Below are 14780 nucleotides of genomic sequence, written 5' to 3'. Positions count from 1 at the left end.
TGGATATGATCCATCGCAGAATATCCCTTCCTGAAGCCAGCTGTTCTCTTGGTTGGCTGAAGTCAACTGTTGCCCTGATTCTATTGGAAATTATCTTGGTGAATATTTTATACCGTACTGAAAGCAAGGTAATGGGTCTATAATTCTTCAATTCTTTAACGTCTTCCTTCTTATGGATTAGAATAATGTTGGCGTTCTTCCAGGTCTCTGGTACACTTGAAGTTGTGAGGCATTGCGTATAAACGGTCGCAAGCTTTTCAATTATGATATCTCCTCCATCCTTGATTAAATCGACTGTTATTCCATCTTCTCCAGCAGCTTTTCCCCTGGAAATGACTTTCACGGCCCTTCTAACTTCATCGCTAGTTATAGAAGGAGCCTCTGTATCCGGTTCAACACTATTTCGAATGAAAGTAGTTTGGCAGTTTTGGGCACTGTACAGGTCAGTATAGAATTCTTCCGTTGTTTTTACTATGTCATCGAAATTGCTGATGATATTACCATGCTTATCTTTCAGTGCATACATCTTGCCTTGTCCTATGCCGAGCTTTCTTACTGATTTAATGCTGCGTCCATATTTTACGGCCTCCTCAATCTTCCCCACGTTATAATTTTGAATATCCCTTACTTTCTTCTTGTTGATCAGTTTTGACAGTTCAGCGAATTCTATCTGATCTCTTGAGTTGGATATTTTCATTTTTTGTCATTTCTTTATTAGGTCCTTTGTTTCTTGGGAGAGCTTACCTACTGGTTGCCTTGGTGCCTTACCTCCCACTTCAATTGCTGATTCTGAGATCAACCTAGTTACGGTTTCATTCATTACCTCTATGTTGTCTTTATCTTCCTGTTCTAAAGCGGCATATTTTTTTTTTTTGCGAGCACGAGCATGAATTCTTCTGCTTTTACCCTTACTGCCTCTAGGTTGGCCTGTTTCCTCTTGACTAATTTCACTCTTTCTCTCTTCAAATTGAGAGAAATCCTGGACCTCACTAACCTATGGTCAATGCACTTTACCTTACCTAACACTTCTACATCCTGCACTATGCTTGGATCGGCAGAGAGTATGAAATCTATTTCATTCCTTGTTTCTCCATTAGGGCTTTTCCAGGTCCACTTCCTGTTGCTGCGCTTCCTGAAGAAGGTATTCATTATTCGGAGCCTATTCCTTTCCGCGAATTCTACTAACATCTCTCCTCTTGCATTCCTAGAATCGATGCCGTAGTTGCCAATTGCTTGCTCACCAACCTGCTTTTTCCCCACGACGTTAGCATATCATCTCTCAAATCGCAATCAGGTTTGTGTAATCTATCTGCTCGCCGTCGCATTGCCAGTCTTGTTTGTATCACAAGTCCCTTAATTCGCCCCTAAGACAAGAACCATACATCTGCGCACCCACACCACGCAGATCCCATCGCATCGGTCACCCTCTCCAAGTTTTGCGTCCACGAGCCCGTACTTCATGAACTCATTTTTTCCACGAACAGCAACCGACTGGAACGGCCTTCCCCACCATATCGCTGCCATAACCTATCCATCGACATTTTCGACTGCTGCAAACGCCTGCATCTTGTAAACCCCACCCCTTATGTAACACCCCAATAGGGGTCTTTAAAGAAAATAAAGTGATGTGATGTGAACAGAATTCTCCCATGATAGCATTCAGTTCGTTGACGTAGGTAGTCAGATTGATGCGATATTCATCGATTTTTTCAGAGGTATTTGTCACCGTCACTCCCTCAAAACTTCTGCACGAACTCAGCATCACGCCAAACAATCCCAACCTCGTTAGTTCGATATAGCCAGCTTTCGTTTTAATCGCACACAGTATCTTCGTTTCAAATTCATCCAATTCTGCAGCAGCACATCTGTCATTATGTGTACCGCAAGGCTCGTTTCTCGGGCCTCTTCTTTCCTCGTTGTATATGAATGACCTTCCTCTGACAGTTTCCACAAAGATACATCAGTATGCCGACGACTGTGTTTTATATAACACAATTACGACGCCTACTGACCACAATTTCTTTTACAATTATTTGTCCAGATTTTGACGATGGTTTCGTGATCATCATTATCATCATCATCAGCCTATATTTATGTCCACTGCAGGACGAATACCTCTCCCTGCGATCTCCAGTTACCCCGGCCTTGGGCTAGCTGATTCCAACGTGCGCCTGCAAATTTCCTCATTTCATCGCCCCACCTAGTTTTCTGCCGACCTCGACTGTGCTTCCGTTCTCTTGGTATCCGTTCTGTAACTCTAATGCTCCACATGTTATCTACCCTACGCATTAGACGGCCTGCCCAGCTCCGTTTTTTTTTCTCCTAATGTAAACTAGAATATCGGCTCTCCCAGGTCCGCACCGCTCTCTTTCGGTTTCTTAACGTTACTCCTAACATTTTTTGTTACATCGCTCTTTCTGCGGTCCTTAACTTCTTCTCGAGCTTTTTTCTTAACCTCCATGTTTCTGCCCCATATGTTAGCACCGGTAGAATGCAATGATTTTCTTTTCAACGACAGTGGTAAGCGCCCAGTCAGGATTTGGCAACGCGTGCGGTATGCACTGTAACCCAATTTTATTGTTCCGTAAATTTCCTTCTCGTGATGGCGTAAAAACGTACAAATGATCATAAACTTAAAAAAAGCGTATATGTGCCTCGCAATAAGTTCACCGCGTACTATGTTTAACTGCTGTTTAACTACTTCCTTGCTTCGCGCAGTGGAGTGTAAGTACTTCAGGCTTCATGTCCTTGCTAACACGTTCTCAGCTAGGCACATACAGCTTTGTGACAAGGTCCTCAAACAATTAGGTTACTTGCGAAGCACTCTTCGAGTAGCTCCACCCTACAGAATGCTTTGAACATATAAAACCTTATGCACGGTGATAAATACTTTTGGGAAATCTATGCACAAAATCCAACATTAGTAAAGTAGAATAATGCCAAAGGAAAGTTGTTAGTTTTTTTTCGTCACCATTATGACTGAAACACCTCGCCTTCCTCCCACCCAGCTTCATTAACACTCACCCCACTCTCCGAGCGGCGCTTAGAAAAATGCTTGAAGCTTTTGTTCAACTTGGCTAACTCAAATTATTACTTCCCCAAATAAGTATCTTTCCCATGCAAATATTTTATCATCAAGAAACAGTGACGAACCTAATATTCCACCATCTCACTATCGCAGACTTATTCAAAGCTTTCTCTGACTACCATTCCATGGTCTACTCTCGTTCGGTCGTATGTCGCTGGCGGGGTTCTGGCCGAGTAGATTCACATTCGCTTTAAAGAAACTTCAGCGCCTCTGGCGGCTGGGATTCAAACCCCGGCCCCACAGCGCTCCAACCTGATGCTCTAACCTTTAAGCCACAATCGCTGTTTTGTTTCCATATTGCCAGGTTTCTGCAAGTCAGTATGCCGGTCGCGATGTCACAGGGGTGTCAGGCGCTACCTGTCTGGGATGCCTATTACGTTGTCTTCATCTGTAAACACTTTCGTATATGTTATTATTGCGATAGCAATTATATGGACACTTCAACCGGATTTCTGCCGTCGCCGTCGCCGTGAGGTTCCGTATAGATAAAATCGTTGCCGCACGCCGTATGCCCGTGCGGAAGCGTGCGCAGGACGCGCGCTATCACGGAGAGCGAACGCACGGCGGAAAGCAAACGCGACCGTCGTGCGAAAGGCCGTGGGGGTATGGGAGGCGGGGCGACGCTGCGCTCCGGCACCAAAGGCCTATCTTGCAACCGGGCGCAAGCGAAACTTGCCACTCAATCTCACACGTGAAAACTACAAAGCGGGAAGGCAGCGCGGGAGGGAGCGGGGGGGGGGGGGGTTGACAGCCCTGCCAACAACCGCGTTCGTACTTTCCCCAGCTGCGTCGCTCGGCCGCATCGTCTCTTATCTCCACACGGCTCTGACCTTTGTATGCGGTGTTCATTCGCCGCTCAGTTTCTGTTGAAGCGATAGACCGCACGTACCTTCGCCCGCTGCGGCGGATGCGCTTGCTGCCAGCGTTTTGACAGTCGTTGTCTACAGTCATTCAGTGTGATCTATTCATGTTTGCTTGTGCGCGCTGACACCACGCTTGGTAATTCAGTTAGTAATAGTCGGGCCACTATTTCCAACGCACGCTACACATGCAATGCTGCCTGGATCGGCAGTGCAGCGCTACAGGTGTGTCCCTTCGCACGCGCTACCCACGGGAAGCGCTTCTCATCAACACCACTGTTTCACACGCGCCTTGTCGTGGTCATCGAGTCTCTCTTCATGTCGGTCTACTTACGCCGCAGCACACCTGCTTACTTAATAAGCTCATGTTTACTACAATTCATATTGCTACCAAAGCCGCTCACCTTACTTCGTATGACATTGCTGTGTTACTAGCGCATTCAGTGTTTCGCGCTTAGGGCGAAAGTGTGACATTTTTCATTAAACCGCAATCGCACGTGCGCTGCTCTCGTGCCAACGCCAACTTGCCATTTGATATAATCGCGGCGTGTTGATGATTGTGATTGTCCTACCATGGTACAATGGGGGATCGGCCAAGGAGCGGCCCGGCACATTTAAAATAAATCACAAACGAAGAAACACTAGCCCAAACGGAGTGTGCCAGCTAACTTGTGCCGAATTAAAAAATATTCGAGTTCCACATACCTGGACAGAACCGAGGTAATGTTGTTTGCCGTCGCCTGGAGCAAGTCAGGCTATTTTTGTGTACTTCGCCTAGTTACATAATTAGTTATTATGGTTAATTTATTTATCAAATATTTTAATCAGAGCAAAATTGTCAGCCAGAATATTGGAGGCCATCATTAAAAATTCCCGAATCGTGTTTCTGTTGCTCTGTATGTGCCACGCAAAAGTTCATTTCCAAGCGACAGAAAGCCTGCAGGACAAAAGAAAGTGCTAGTCACGTGGCCCTTTTCGTGTGATGTTGCTGGTTTCTTTCAGGCTTGGAAAAACTTATGTAACGCGTATAGAGCAACATAAAGATGGATCGGAAATTTTTCATGATGGCCTCCAATTTTCTGATTGACAATTTTTCTCCAATTATAATATTTGAGAACCTGATTATTTACAATAACTAATTATGTAATTAGGGAAAAAAATAAATAGGCTGACTTGCTCCGAGTAACAGCAAACAACATTCCATCAGTTCGGTCCAGCTACGAGGCACTCGCATATTTTTCAAATTTTGGCACAAGTTACGTGGGGCACCCTGCATAAGAGAGCAAAGCAAGCGATTCGGGCACGCACGTCCCAGGGTCCCTGCGTAAGATTGGGCCACATTGCGTATAGCACCGTTACGCGAGAGTGCATTCGCATGCCAGTTTTCATTTGCGCTGAAGACCCACGAACGAAAGGGACAAATTTTGCAGTATTTCATTAACCACTTCACGAGAGCTTGGCTTCGCATAGATTCCAATATACGTGCATGGGATGTGCATAATCTTTACCCCGCAAAATTGGAACTCTAGAACTCTTCGTCCAGAGAAATGCGTCCCCTAGCATTACAGATTTCTTTTACTACATTTAAGGGTGTTTTATTTGTTAGAGTGCGCTTATGATATGTACGCTTCTTGTATGTTAGCGTTTGCTTTATTTTCTCTTTTTTTTCTTGTAGATATTTCTATTAGGTGCATGTGTGTTAGCGTCTTTCATCATGTTTAACTTACGTTTGTGCCACCCATTCCATCGATAGCCGGGCTGCAGTATCGTGAAAAGAATGAATGAATGAATAACCTTCATTTTATAACCAATAAATATTTATGTTTAAAATCAATAATTTCGGACTCCGACTCAGGTTGCGTGGCTGGCTGTTCTTTTATTGACATTTAATCCCGAGAACATCACTGCACTCAAACGTTTCTCAATGTCGTCATGACAGCTTCACTGGAAAAAAATATCCGCGGAATTCAGCAATTCCTGTGACAGTGGACTCAATCATTGCCATAGCAGCAGGCTGTCACAGCTCACAAAGTCACATTTTGAATAACTACTGCTACTAGTACTTTGCGACGGACACAACGTCGTCCTCGCTCGCATCAGTGTGTTGTTTGCTATGGCCTCGGAAATGCGCGCACGCACGCCGCCACTCTCAGAGTTTACGTGTGTGGGACGCAAAACCCTGTGCAAATTGCCAAGCGCAAATGTTGCACAGAGGCACCACCAAGTCACGTGGTATCTATTTGCACCTCGGTGTCGAAAGTCACGTGTATATGGAGCGGCCACTGGTGCTCAAGAGCGCATGCCATATGTCACTGTCACCGTGTGTAGGATGCATACCTGCACTTCTGGCAAGTTCTTTCAGTCGCAATGCTATGCGAACAGCTTTTAGTTGTTTTATTCTGTGTCTATCGATGATTTTAGAGTATAATATTTTCCCTTTCGCTTGCGCAGAACTGCTGGTTACCTTCCAGTGCTGGAACTTGCACACGTTCATCAGCTGTGTCGAGCAACTCCCACTGACGGCTACGCGTCTGGACTTCTTCACTGCCATGCGGACTCAAAAGGATTTGGAGTACGACTCAGTTTCCTTATTTCTTTCGGGATAATTTGATGCCTTTAATAGCTTCGCAGTTTGTACCATTAACTGAGCTGATGGTGCGCTCACCCTTTCGTTGTTCAGCAGTGCGGCAGGAAAGTCGCGGCCTTAGATAACTACCCTCAAACTGGTGCCTTTGTATTTTATCTGTTTTGTTTATAGAACGTGGTGTCCGGTTTCTTCGGTTTGAACCGAGAAAGAAAGAAACAAAAACAGCACGCCGAATTTAATGTCCAAGAATAGGCTTTAACTGAAACGTTCCAATGAAAGTAAATTTACCTGATAGATAAGATGGCGAGGCTAGGGGCAACTGCGAGCCTACACGCGCTCAGATCGCAAGGAGCCTGGCGAGGTCAAGGTCACGTGTCGGCCTGTCACCGAAGCAGTCCGCGTTTTTCTTGCTTGCGTCCGTTTTGCCTGCAGGTGGGAAGGTGTTATCCAAAGGGGGCGGGGTTCCCTGGTCCTGGTCCTTTCAGTCTTCGATCTGTCGCCTAAGTAGTGCTATATATATATATATATATATATATATATATATATAGCTAGCCTCATCTCCTCGCATTCTCGCGGACTACCTGCGCCGAGCCAGATGGTGCTTAGATGATCGGGTATGTCACCGCATGGACAGCGACTTAAAAGCAAGTTTCCCACCCAGTGCTCGCCTACCGGCTCCTGACGCTCACAAAGAACCTCTTGGAAAACCGCAGCTTCGTCTGGAAATGCAACGCTGACACTGCATTCCTCATAGGCTTACATAGCAGCTCGAGCATGGAGCACTACTCGGGTACTACTTGGCGTAGAGGGAAGAGGACGTCTTCGCAAAGATCGAGAAGATAGGAAAGACCGCGTTCTTTGTGACTGACCCTCAACATGTCCGAACTCCAGTACGAGCACCTGCTCTAAGTCATTGACAGAGTAAAAGAGCCGGTGGAGGCGTACGGGCTTCATTGGAGTGAACGTGACTACAGGAATATAAACTTTATTGGGCTGGAAAGATTTTGAGGAGCGGTGGTCGGAGTCCCCAGTCCAGGGTCCCACTGGCCTCTTCCATCGGCCTGACCTGGCTAATTAAGGACTTTTGTCTTGAAAGGTCTGAGCGAGCGAGCTGTGCCTCCCACTGCTCCATCCTGTTAGTGGTATTTGACCTATGAAGGTCCTCAGTGCACTCCCAGGTTATATCTATTAGGGTAGGTATGTCACCGCACCAAGTGCAGTTGGCCCTATAGTGAGTGGGATACATGGTGTTTAGCCATTTTAGATAGGGGAATACCCCGAAGACGTTCGTTCCCAAATACGTTGCAAAGGGAACATATTCGTGGAAAAGACATGTGGCTCCAAAGAAATTGTTGGGAAAAAATAATAAACTAAAATACACGTTCTCTTTCTTTTCGAAACGTGTTTTATTCCCCTCAAAGAGAAGGAAACCGACGGGCCCGATATCTATTAGTCATATCAAAAGAACCCATAACAATGGCACGGAGGACTGCGTAGGGGTAATTATCTGCAGTTCTTAAATGAAATAAACAAATGATACGTAAATGGAAATCAAATTATGTGAAAAAAACAACTGGCCGCAGGTTCGATACGAACCCACGTCTTCGCATTATATATATATATATATATATATATATATATATATATATTGTAAAGGCGTTTATTAGGCACCAGCCTTTCGGACCGACCGTTAGTTCAAGGCCCGAGATCTCAGCACGAGCGGCGTTTCTCGAGGAGAGCACAGGAGGGATCGACCCACTAGAAAGGGCTGGAGAGCATGACCCACTATGGCGTTCGTATGTTTTGTAACAAAGCTTCGCATAATCGCGCATGATTCCACACGAGCCATGTGGAACACACCTGGTTTCCAACATACTCGACTGCACCGCCTGGACCCATCCCTCCGACTACGCATTCCATCTGGACTTCCTCGAATCGAGACAACTGCTCTCTGCCGACTGTGGCTTGGAGTATCCTTTACGAATGCTTCTGCTTGTCGCATCGGAATGGCCGAAAGTGCTGCCTGTGATTATTGCGGCAGCGAGGAAACACTCCAACATATCCTGTGTCATTGTCCCCGCTACAGCTCCCAGAGACAGTCGCTCGTAACGGAGTTGGCACGCCTCGACGACCGGCCGCTTTCTGAGCAGACGATTTTAGAATGCCGACTGATACGGTCTTCCCAGCAGAAGGCGACGAGGGCGCTACTGAAGTTCCTCCGGTCAAGCGACCTGTTTGAACGACCGTGACTCTCCTGAGTTCCTTTGCATGTGTGTGTGTGTGTGTGTCTGTGTGTGTGTTTTTCTTTTTTTATCTCCCTCTCTAGGTGTGTGCATTTTTCTTTATCTTTTAGTCTCCCCTTACCCCTTCCCCAGTGTAGGGTAGCAAACTGGATATTTACCTTCCGGTTAACCTCCCTGCCTTTCGCATCTCATTTATCTCTCTCTCTCTCTCTCGCTACAATCACCCTCGGGAGCGAAAAGGGAGCCGTCGGGCGACCTAACGGCTGGTCACTATGAGTGGGTCATAGTAGGTTTTGAGGCGCTCGACGTTGACAATGTCGCGTCCACGGCGGCGCATGTCCGTAGAAGGTTCAACTGGTTCGATCAGGTAGTTGACGGGAAATGAGCGTTCGACGATACGGTAGGGGCCTTCATACTTGGGCACTAGTTTGGATGATAGACCAGGTGTAGTGGAAGGAACCGAGAGCCACACAAGCGCTCCAGGAAGGAAGGTGGGTGTAGAAGTGGTGTCACCGCGTGTGCTCTTCTGGCGCTCTTGGTCACTAGACGAAAAGACCCGTGCGAGATCGCGGCACTCTTCAGCGTGTCTTGCCGTGTCAGAAATAGGCGCACATTCGAATGCATCCGGCCGGTACGGTAGAATTGTGTCGATGGTGTGCGACGGATGCCGACCGTACAGTAGGAAAAAAGGTGAAAAGCCAGTGGTGCTCTGAGTAGCGGTGTTATAGGCGTAAGTGACGAAGGGCAGAATGGCGTCCCAATTAGTATGGTCGGAGGCGACGTACATAGCAAGCATGTCCCCGAGGGTACAGTTGAAGCGTTCGGTAAGGCCATTGGTTTGGGGGGGTGGAACGCCGCAGTTGTGCGATGAACAACGTGGCACTCCTTGAGAATGGCTTCAACTACTTCGGACTGGAAGACACGTCCGCGATCACTAAGAAGTTCCTGGGGTGGCCCATGTCGCAGGATGAATCGTTGAAGCAAGGAGGCAACATCGCGCGCTGTAGCTGCTGGTAGGGCGGCAGTTTTTGCGTATCGCGTCAGGGGGTCGACTGCCACAATGGCCCAGCGATTTCCAGCCGACGTCAGTGGAAGGGGCCCATACAAATCGATGCCGACACGTCCAAACGGCCGGGTAGGGCAAGGTAAAGGTTGCAGACCGGCTGGCGAGAGGCGGGGCGAAGATTTCCGGCGCTGGCAATCGGGACAACAGCAAACAAACTTGAGAACGTGGCTGTACATCCCGCGCCAGTAATACCGCGGTTGAAGACGCTGGTAAGTCTTGAAAACGCCGGAGTGCGCACACTGTGGATCAGTGTGGAAAGCTGCGCATACTTCGGAACGCAGACTGCGGGGTACCACTAACAACCACTGGCGTCCGTCGGGGTTGTAATTGCGTCGGTGAAGCAGGTTGTCGCGAATGGCAAAGTGACGTGCTTGGCGACGCAACGTGCGATTGCTTGGTTGTGCCGACGAACCAGAAAGCAAGTCTAGAAGGGAGGCAATCCAAGTGGCCTTGCGCTGCTCAGAAGCGATGGTGTTAAGTTCGAGCGAAGAGAACATAATCTCGGATAGGGAAGAGCAGGTATTGTCAGGCAAGGGGGAGGGCGAGAGGGCGTCGGCGTCAGAATGCTGGCGTCCGTTGCGGTACAGCACGCGGATATCGTAGTCCTGCAAGCGAAGTGCCCATCGAGCAAGACGGCCAGAAGGGTCCTTCAAGGACGACAGCCAACATAGTGCATGGTGGTCCGTGATGACGTCAAATGGACGGCCATATAAATGGTCGGAACTTAGTCAAAGCCCAGATGATGGCTAAGCATTCTTTTTCTGTTACACTGTAATTTGTCTCAGCTTTCGTAAGCGTGCGACTTGCATAGGCGACGACATATTCAGAAAACCCTTGTTTGCGTTAGGCAAGAACAGCGCCGAGGCCAACGCCGCTGGCATCTGTATGCACCTCAGTAGGAGCTGTCGGATCGTAGTGGCGCAAAATTGGCGGGGACGTAAGCAGATGACGCAGCTTTGTGAAGGCCTCGTCGCACTGGGACGACCACAAAGTGAGGGGCTCGTTGCGTGTAAGCAGTTTCGTCAGGGGTGAGATGATGAAGGCGAAATTGCGAATAAAGCGTCTGAAGTAAGAACACAGACCTATGAAACTGCGCCATTCTTTGACGGATGTTGGCTTAGGGAATTCGGCGACGCCCAAAGCTTGGCTATATCGGAGAGTATCCCATCCTTGGATACGACGTAACCGAGGATCGTCAGCTGCCCAGCGGCAAATCGGCACTTCTTGAGGTTTAGTTGTAGGCCTGCGTTTGTCAAGCACGTCAAAACACACCGTAGGCGTTCAAGGTGCGTTGTGAAGTCCGGCGCAAAAACAACAACGTCATCAATGTAGCACGAGCTTGTGTGCCACTTCAAGCCACGCAGAACGGTGTCCATCATGCGCTCAAAAGTTGCGGGCGCATTACAAAGCCCAAAAGGCATTACGTTAAATTCGTATAAGCCGTCGGGTGTTACAAAAGCTGTCTTTGGCCGATCGGCGTCAGCCATGGGTACTTGCCAATACCCTGAGCGCAGATCTAAAGATGAAAATAATTCTGTGCCTTGTAGACTGTCGATGGCGTCGTCTATGCGCGGGAGAGGGTAGACGTCCTTGTGTGGTATCTTGTTTAGGAGCCGGTAGTCGACACAGAACCGCACAGAACCATCTTTCTTCGTAACGAGGACCACAGGAGATGCCCATGGACTGTTGGAAGGTCGTATCACTTCGCGGTGAAGCATGTCGTCGACTTGTTCGTTGATTACACGACTCTCTGCAGGAGATACACGATACGGGCGTTGCCGCAATGGCGGTTGCGAGCCAGTGTCAATGCGGTGAGTAACAGTTGATGTGCGGCCTAGGGAAGATTGCCCGAAATCGAAAGAAGAACGAAATTCTTCCAAGAGGCACACAAGTTGAGATCGCTGGACCGGCGTAAGGTCATCGCAAATAGAAGAATCAAACACATCACTGGACGGTCCCTTACAGGCAGAAATAGCGGTGAGCGGTGATCAGGCACGTCCATAGCTTGCACGTCTTCAATCGCTTCGACATTGCCTAGACATTCCCCTCGGAGCAGCATGACAGGGTATGGGAGCGGGTTGCAAACGAAAATGGTGCTGTAGCCCTGCTTGATGTCCACTGTCGCAAAAGGTAGCAGCAGGCCTGTCCGAATAAGGAAGCGGTCAGATGGAGACAGCAGCGCAACAGCGTCTGAGATTCCACTACTGTACATGGGCACGACTGTTGACGCGCGGGGAGGAACGTGGGTGTCGTCGTGGACAATTAGCTTCCTCGACAGGGAAGTATTGTTGGTGATCGGCAAATCTAACAACGGCAAGAGTTCTATCACGGCCCGTGCGCAATTGATAACGGCAATGTGGCGCGAGAGGAAATCCCAGCCGAGGATAACGTCGTGAGAACACGAGGTGAGGATTATGGATTCTATGGCGTATAGAACGTCGTGAATAACAACACGAGCAGTGCAAGGCGCTAAGGGGTGGATATGCTGAGCACTGGCTGTGCGGAGGGACAGTCCAGAAAGGGGCGTCGTGACTTTCCGAAGTAGGCGGCAAAGCTTAGCGTCCATAACACATACGGCGGCTCCAGTGTCCACGAGTGCATATGTGCGAACACCGTCAACAAACACTTCGATCACATTTGAAGGACTGCGTTGAGGACTTTCACGTTTCGACGGCGCCGCAGCCCTTGCCTCTTGGACTGCGACGATTAGTTTTCCTCGTCCCGAGTTACGGGACGGGGTCGCATCGGCGACAGTGAGCGACGGCGTGGAGACGGTGAACGGCGGGTAGTTGGCGTCGGGCGCAAAGTCGGTGACATAGCCGAATGGGGTTCGTAATATGGACGGTTGAACTGGCTTGTCACGGCTGATGCGGCGCTAGCCGGCTGAGCGCGATTACAATAACGAGCGACGTGACCGGCATAGCCGCACGCAAACCATATCGGCCGGTTGTCGGAAGTACGCCATCGGTTCGCTGGGGCAGGTCCCATCCATGTAAGAGATCGCGTTGTACAGGGCGGATGCTGGTATGACGGCATGGCGGGCTGCGGTCGGGGCCTAGCCGCAACGTCGCCATAACGGAGAGGCACACTCGGAGAGAGTGGTTGAGACCTCGCGACGACTTCAGCGTAGCTGAGTGGTGCAGCCGTCGGAACATGTTGGGGCGTCACGACGACATCGGCTTAGCTTAGTGGAGCGGCCGTAGGACGATGTTGATACTGGTCTGGCAAGACCTCGGCGATTTCCTGCTCGATCACGCGACGGAGCGTGGGCATAACATTCGTTGCGGGCTGTTGCACATGCGGTGACTGAGCGAAGGTTAGCAAGGAGAGCTGGCGTGCAACTTCCTCCCGAACGAACGCTTTCACTTCTGTCAGCAGTGCTGTCTGGTCGGAGATGGTGGCCAAACCAGCAATGTGTCCGTCACGCGATGAAGGGCGACGTGTCAAGGAGCGCTGCCTTCGTAGCTCCTCGTAGCTTTGGCATAGAGTGACGATGGCGGTCACGGACTGAGGATTTTTCGCAAGCAGCATGTTGAACGCATCGTCTCATGTATATATATATATATATATATATATATATATATATATATATAATGCCGCCAGCATTGCGAGACCAAAGACGACCGCCACATCCTAACTGTGTTTAAAAGAGCCGCCACACCGCAAGCGTCAAGCAAAGCACCGCAAGACAACGCTGGGCCGGTGCCGACAGACCGGTGGCTCGTGCGCGAGAATCGTACGACTGGCACGCGACAGGAGGCGAAAAAGAGGAAAACGAGGTTCGAACAAGCGAAGCTCGAGGGACGCTTTTGTTGAGCGACAACCTTTAGATCACGGGCACAAGTTCGCCCAGAATAAATTAGCTATTATAGAAACGGCTGTCGAAACTGTTGGTTACTTATCTGGTGGAAGTGCTGGGTATGATTCCAAGCCCCCCACGTGCCAGGGAAGGTAGCCCGGATCCCCGAAGTTTGGAGCGAACGGAATTAACGCCTGTCCACCAACGGACAAGTCGCCGCATACGAGGTGAGGCCCCCGAGTTTGGTCCTCTCGTCGATTCACCAAGGGCAGCGGCGGCAGTCAGCATAGGAGCCAGTGCGATGGCTACTCAAGTGATCCCTCCTCACGTCGTCGTTTACTCACCCCTTACGCCAGAATCCTTTCACGGAGACACATTCGAGGATGCTGAGGACTGGGTCGAAAAGTTTGAGCGTGTCGCCAGATGCAACGGTTGGGACGAAACAAAGAAACTCCGGTATGTGTACTTCGCGCTGGAGGAATCTGCACGCACGTGGTTTCAAAACCACGAAGCGTCGTTATCATCGTGGAACGACTTCCGACGAGATCTGCTTGCAACGTACCCGAGTACGGACCGCAGAGAGAGGGCAGAAGCCGTTCTTCAGGCGAGGAACCAGCGGAACAATGAAACTGTAACCATGTGCATTGAAGATATGTCCCACCTCTTCCGCCGAGCCGACCCAAACATGGCTGAGGACAAGAGAGAGAGAGAGAGATAAGTTTAATGATGCGAAATGCAGAGAGGTCGGCCTGAGGTAAATTCTTCTAGCCAGCTACTCTGCGTTGGGGGAAGGGGAAGAGGGAAAGAAAGAGGGAAGAAAGAGGCGCATGATGGGTGACGATGATGAGAGAAGGAGGATGTAAAACATATGGCAAGCAATTTGGCAAGCTCAAAGCCTACAGTCCAAGCCCGTACTTTTTAAAATGTTCAGTAGCGCCTGACAAGCAATTGCGGCATCTAATGCGCGGTGTGAAACAGGAGCTCTTTGCCGGCCTGGTTCGTAATCCGCCCCGCACTGTAGCCGAATTTGGATCAGAGGCGACGACGATGGAGAAGACGCTGCAGCAGCGTGCGAGGCAGTACAACGGAGATGTTAGCGTCGCATCATTTGACTTTGGGCCAGGAGCCCTCCCCAAC

The 14780-nt window shown here is 49.3% G+C and overlaps 1 protein-coding gene across 6 annotated transcripts in view; it reads left to right on the top strand.

The window, feature by feature from the left end:
• LOC119441424 (uncharacterized) overlaps positions 1-14780 on the top strand; it is a 111297-nt gene that overhangs the window by 81907 nt on the left and 14610 nt on the right. For 5 of the 6 annotated variants that reach the window (XM_049661277.1, XM_049661272.1, XM_049661273.1 and 2 more), the window contains exon 4: positions 6400-6520. The exons of the other annotated variant lie outside the window; for it this stretch is intronic. In XM_049661277.1, coding sequence (XP_049517234.1) covers positions 6400-6520 — 121 coding nt within the window. The remainder of the gene's footprint in view (positions 1-6399; positions 6521-14780) is intronic. 6 annotated transcript variants of the gene reach the window in all.

Source organism: Dermacentor silvarum, chromosome 2 (genome assembly GCF_013339745.2).
Source record: "Dermacentor silvarum isolate Dsil-2018 chromosome 2, BIME_Dsil_1.4, whole genome shotgun sequence".
In the NCBI taxonomy this organism is placed as follows: Eukaryota; Metazoa; Arthropoda; class Arachnida; order Ixodida; family Ixodidae; genus Dermacentor; species Dermacentor silvarum.
The sequence above is the reverse complement of the archived record's forward strand: the minus strand, read 5'-3'. Positions and strand labels throughout refer to the sequence as shown.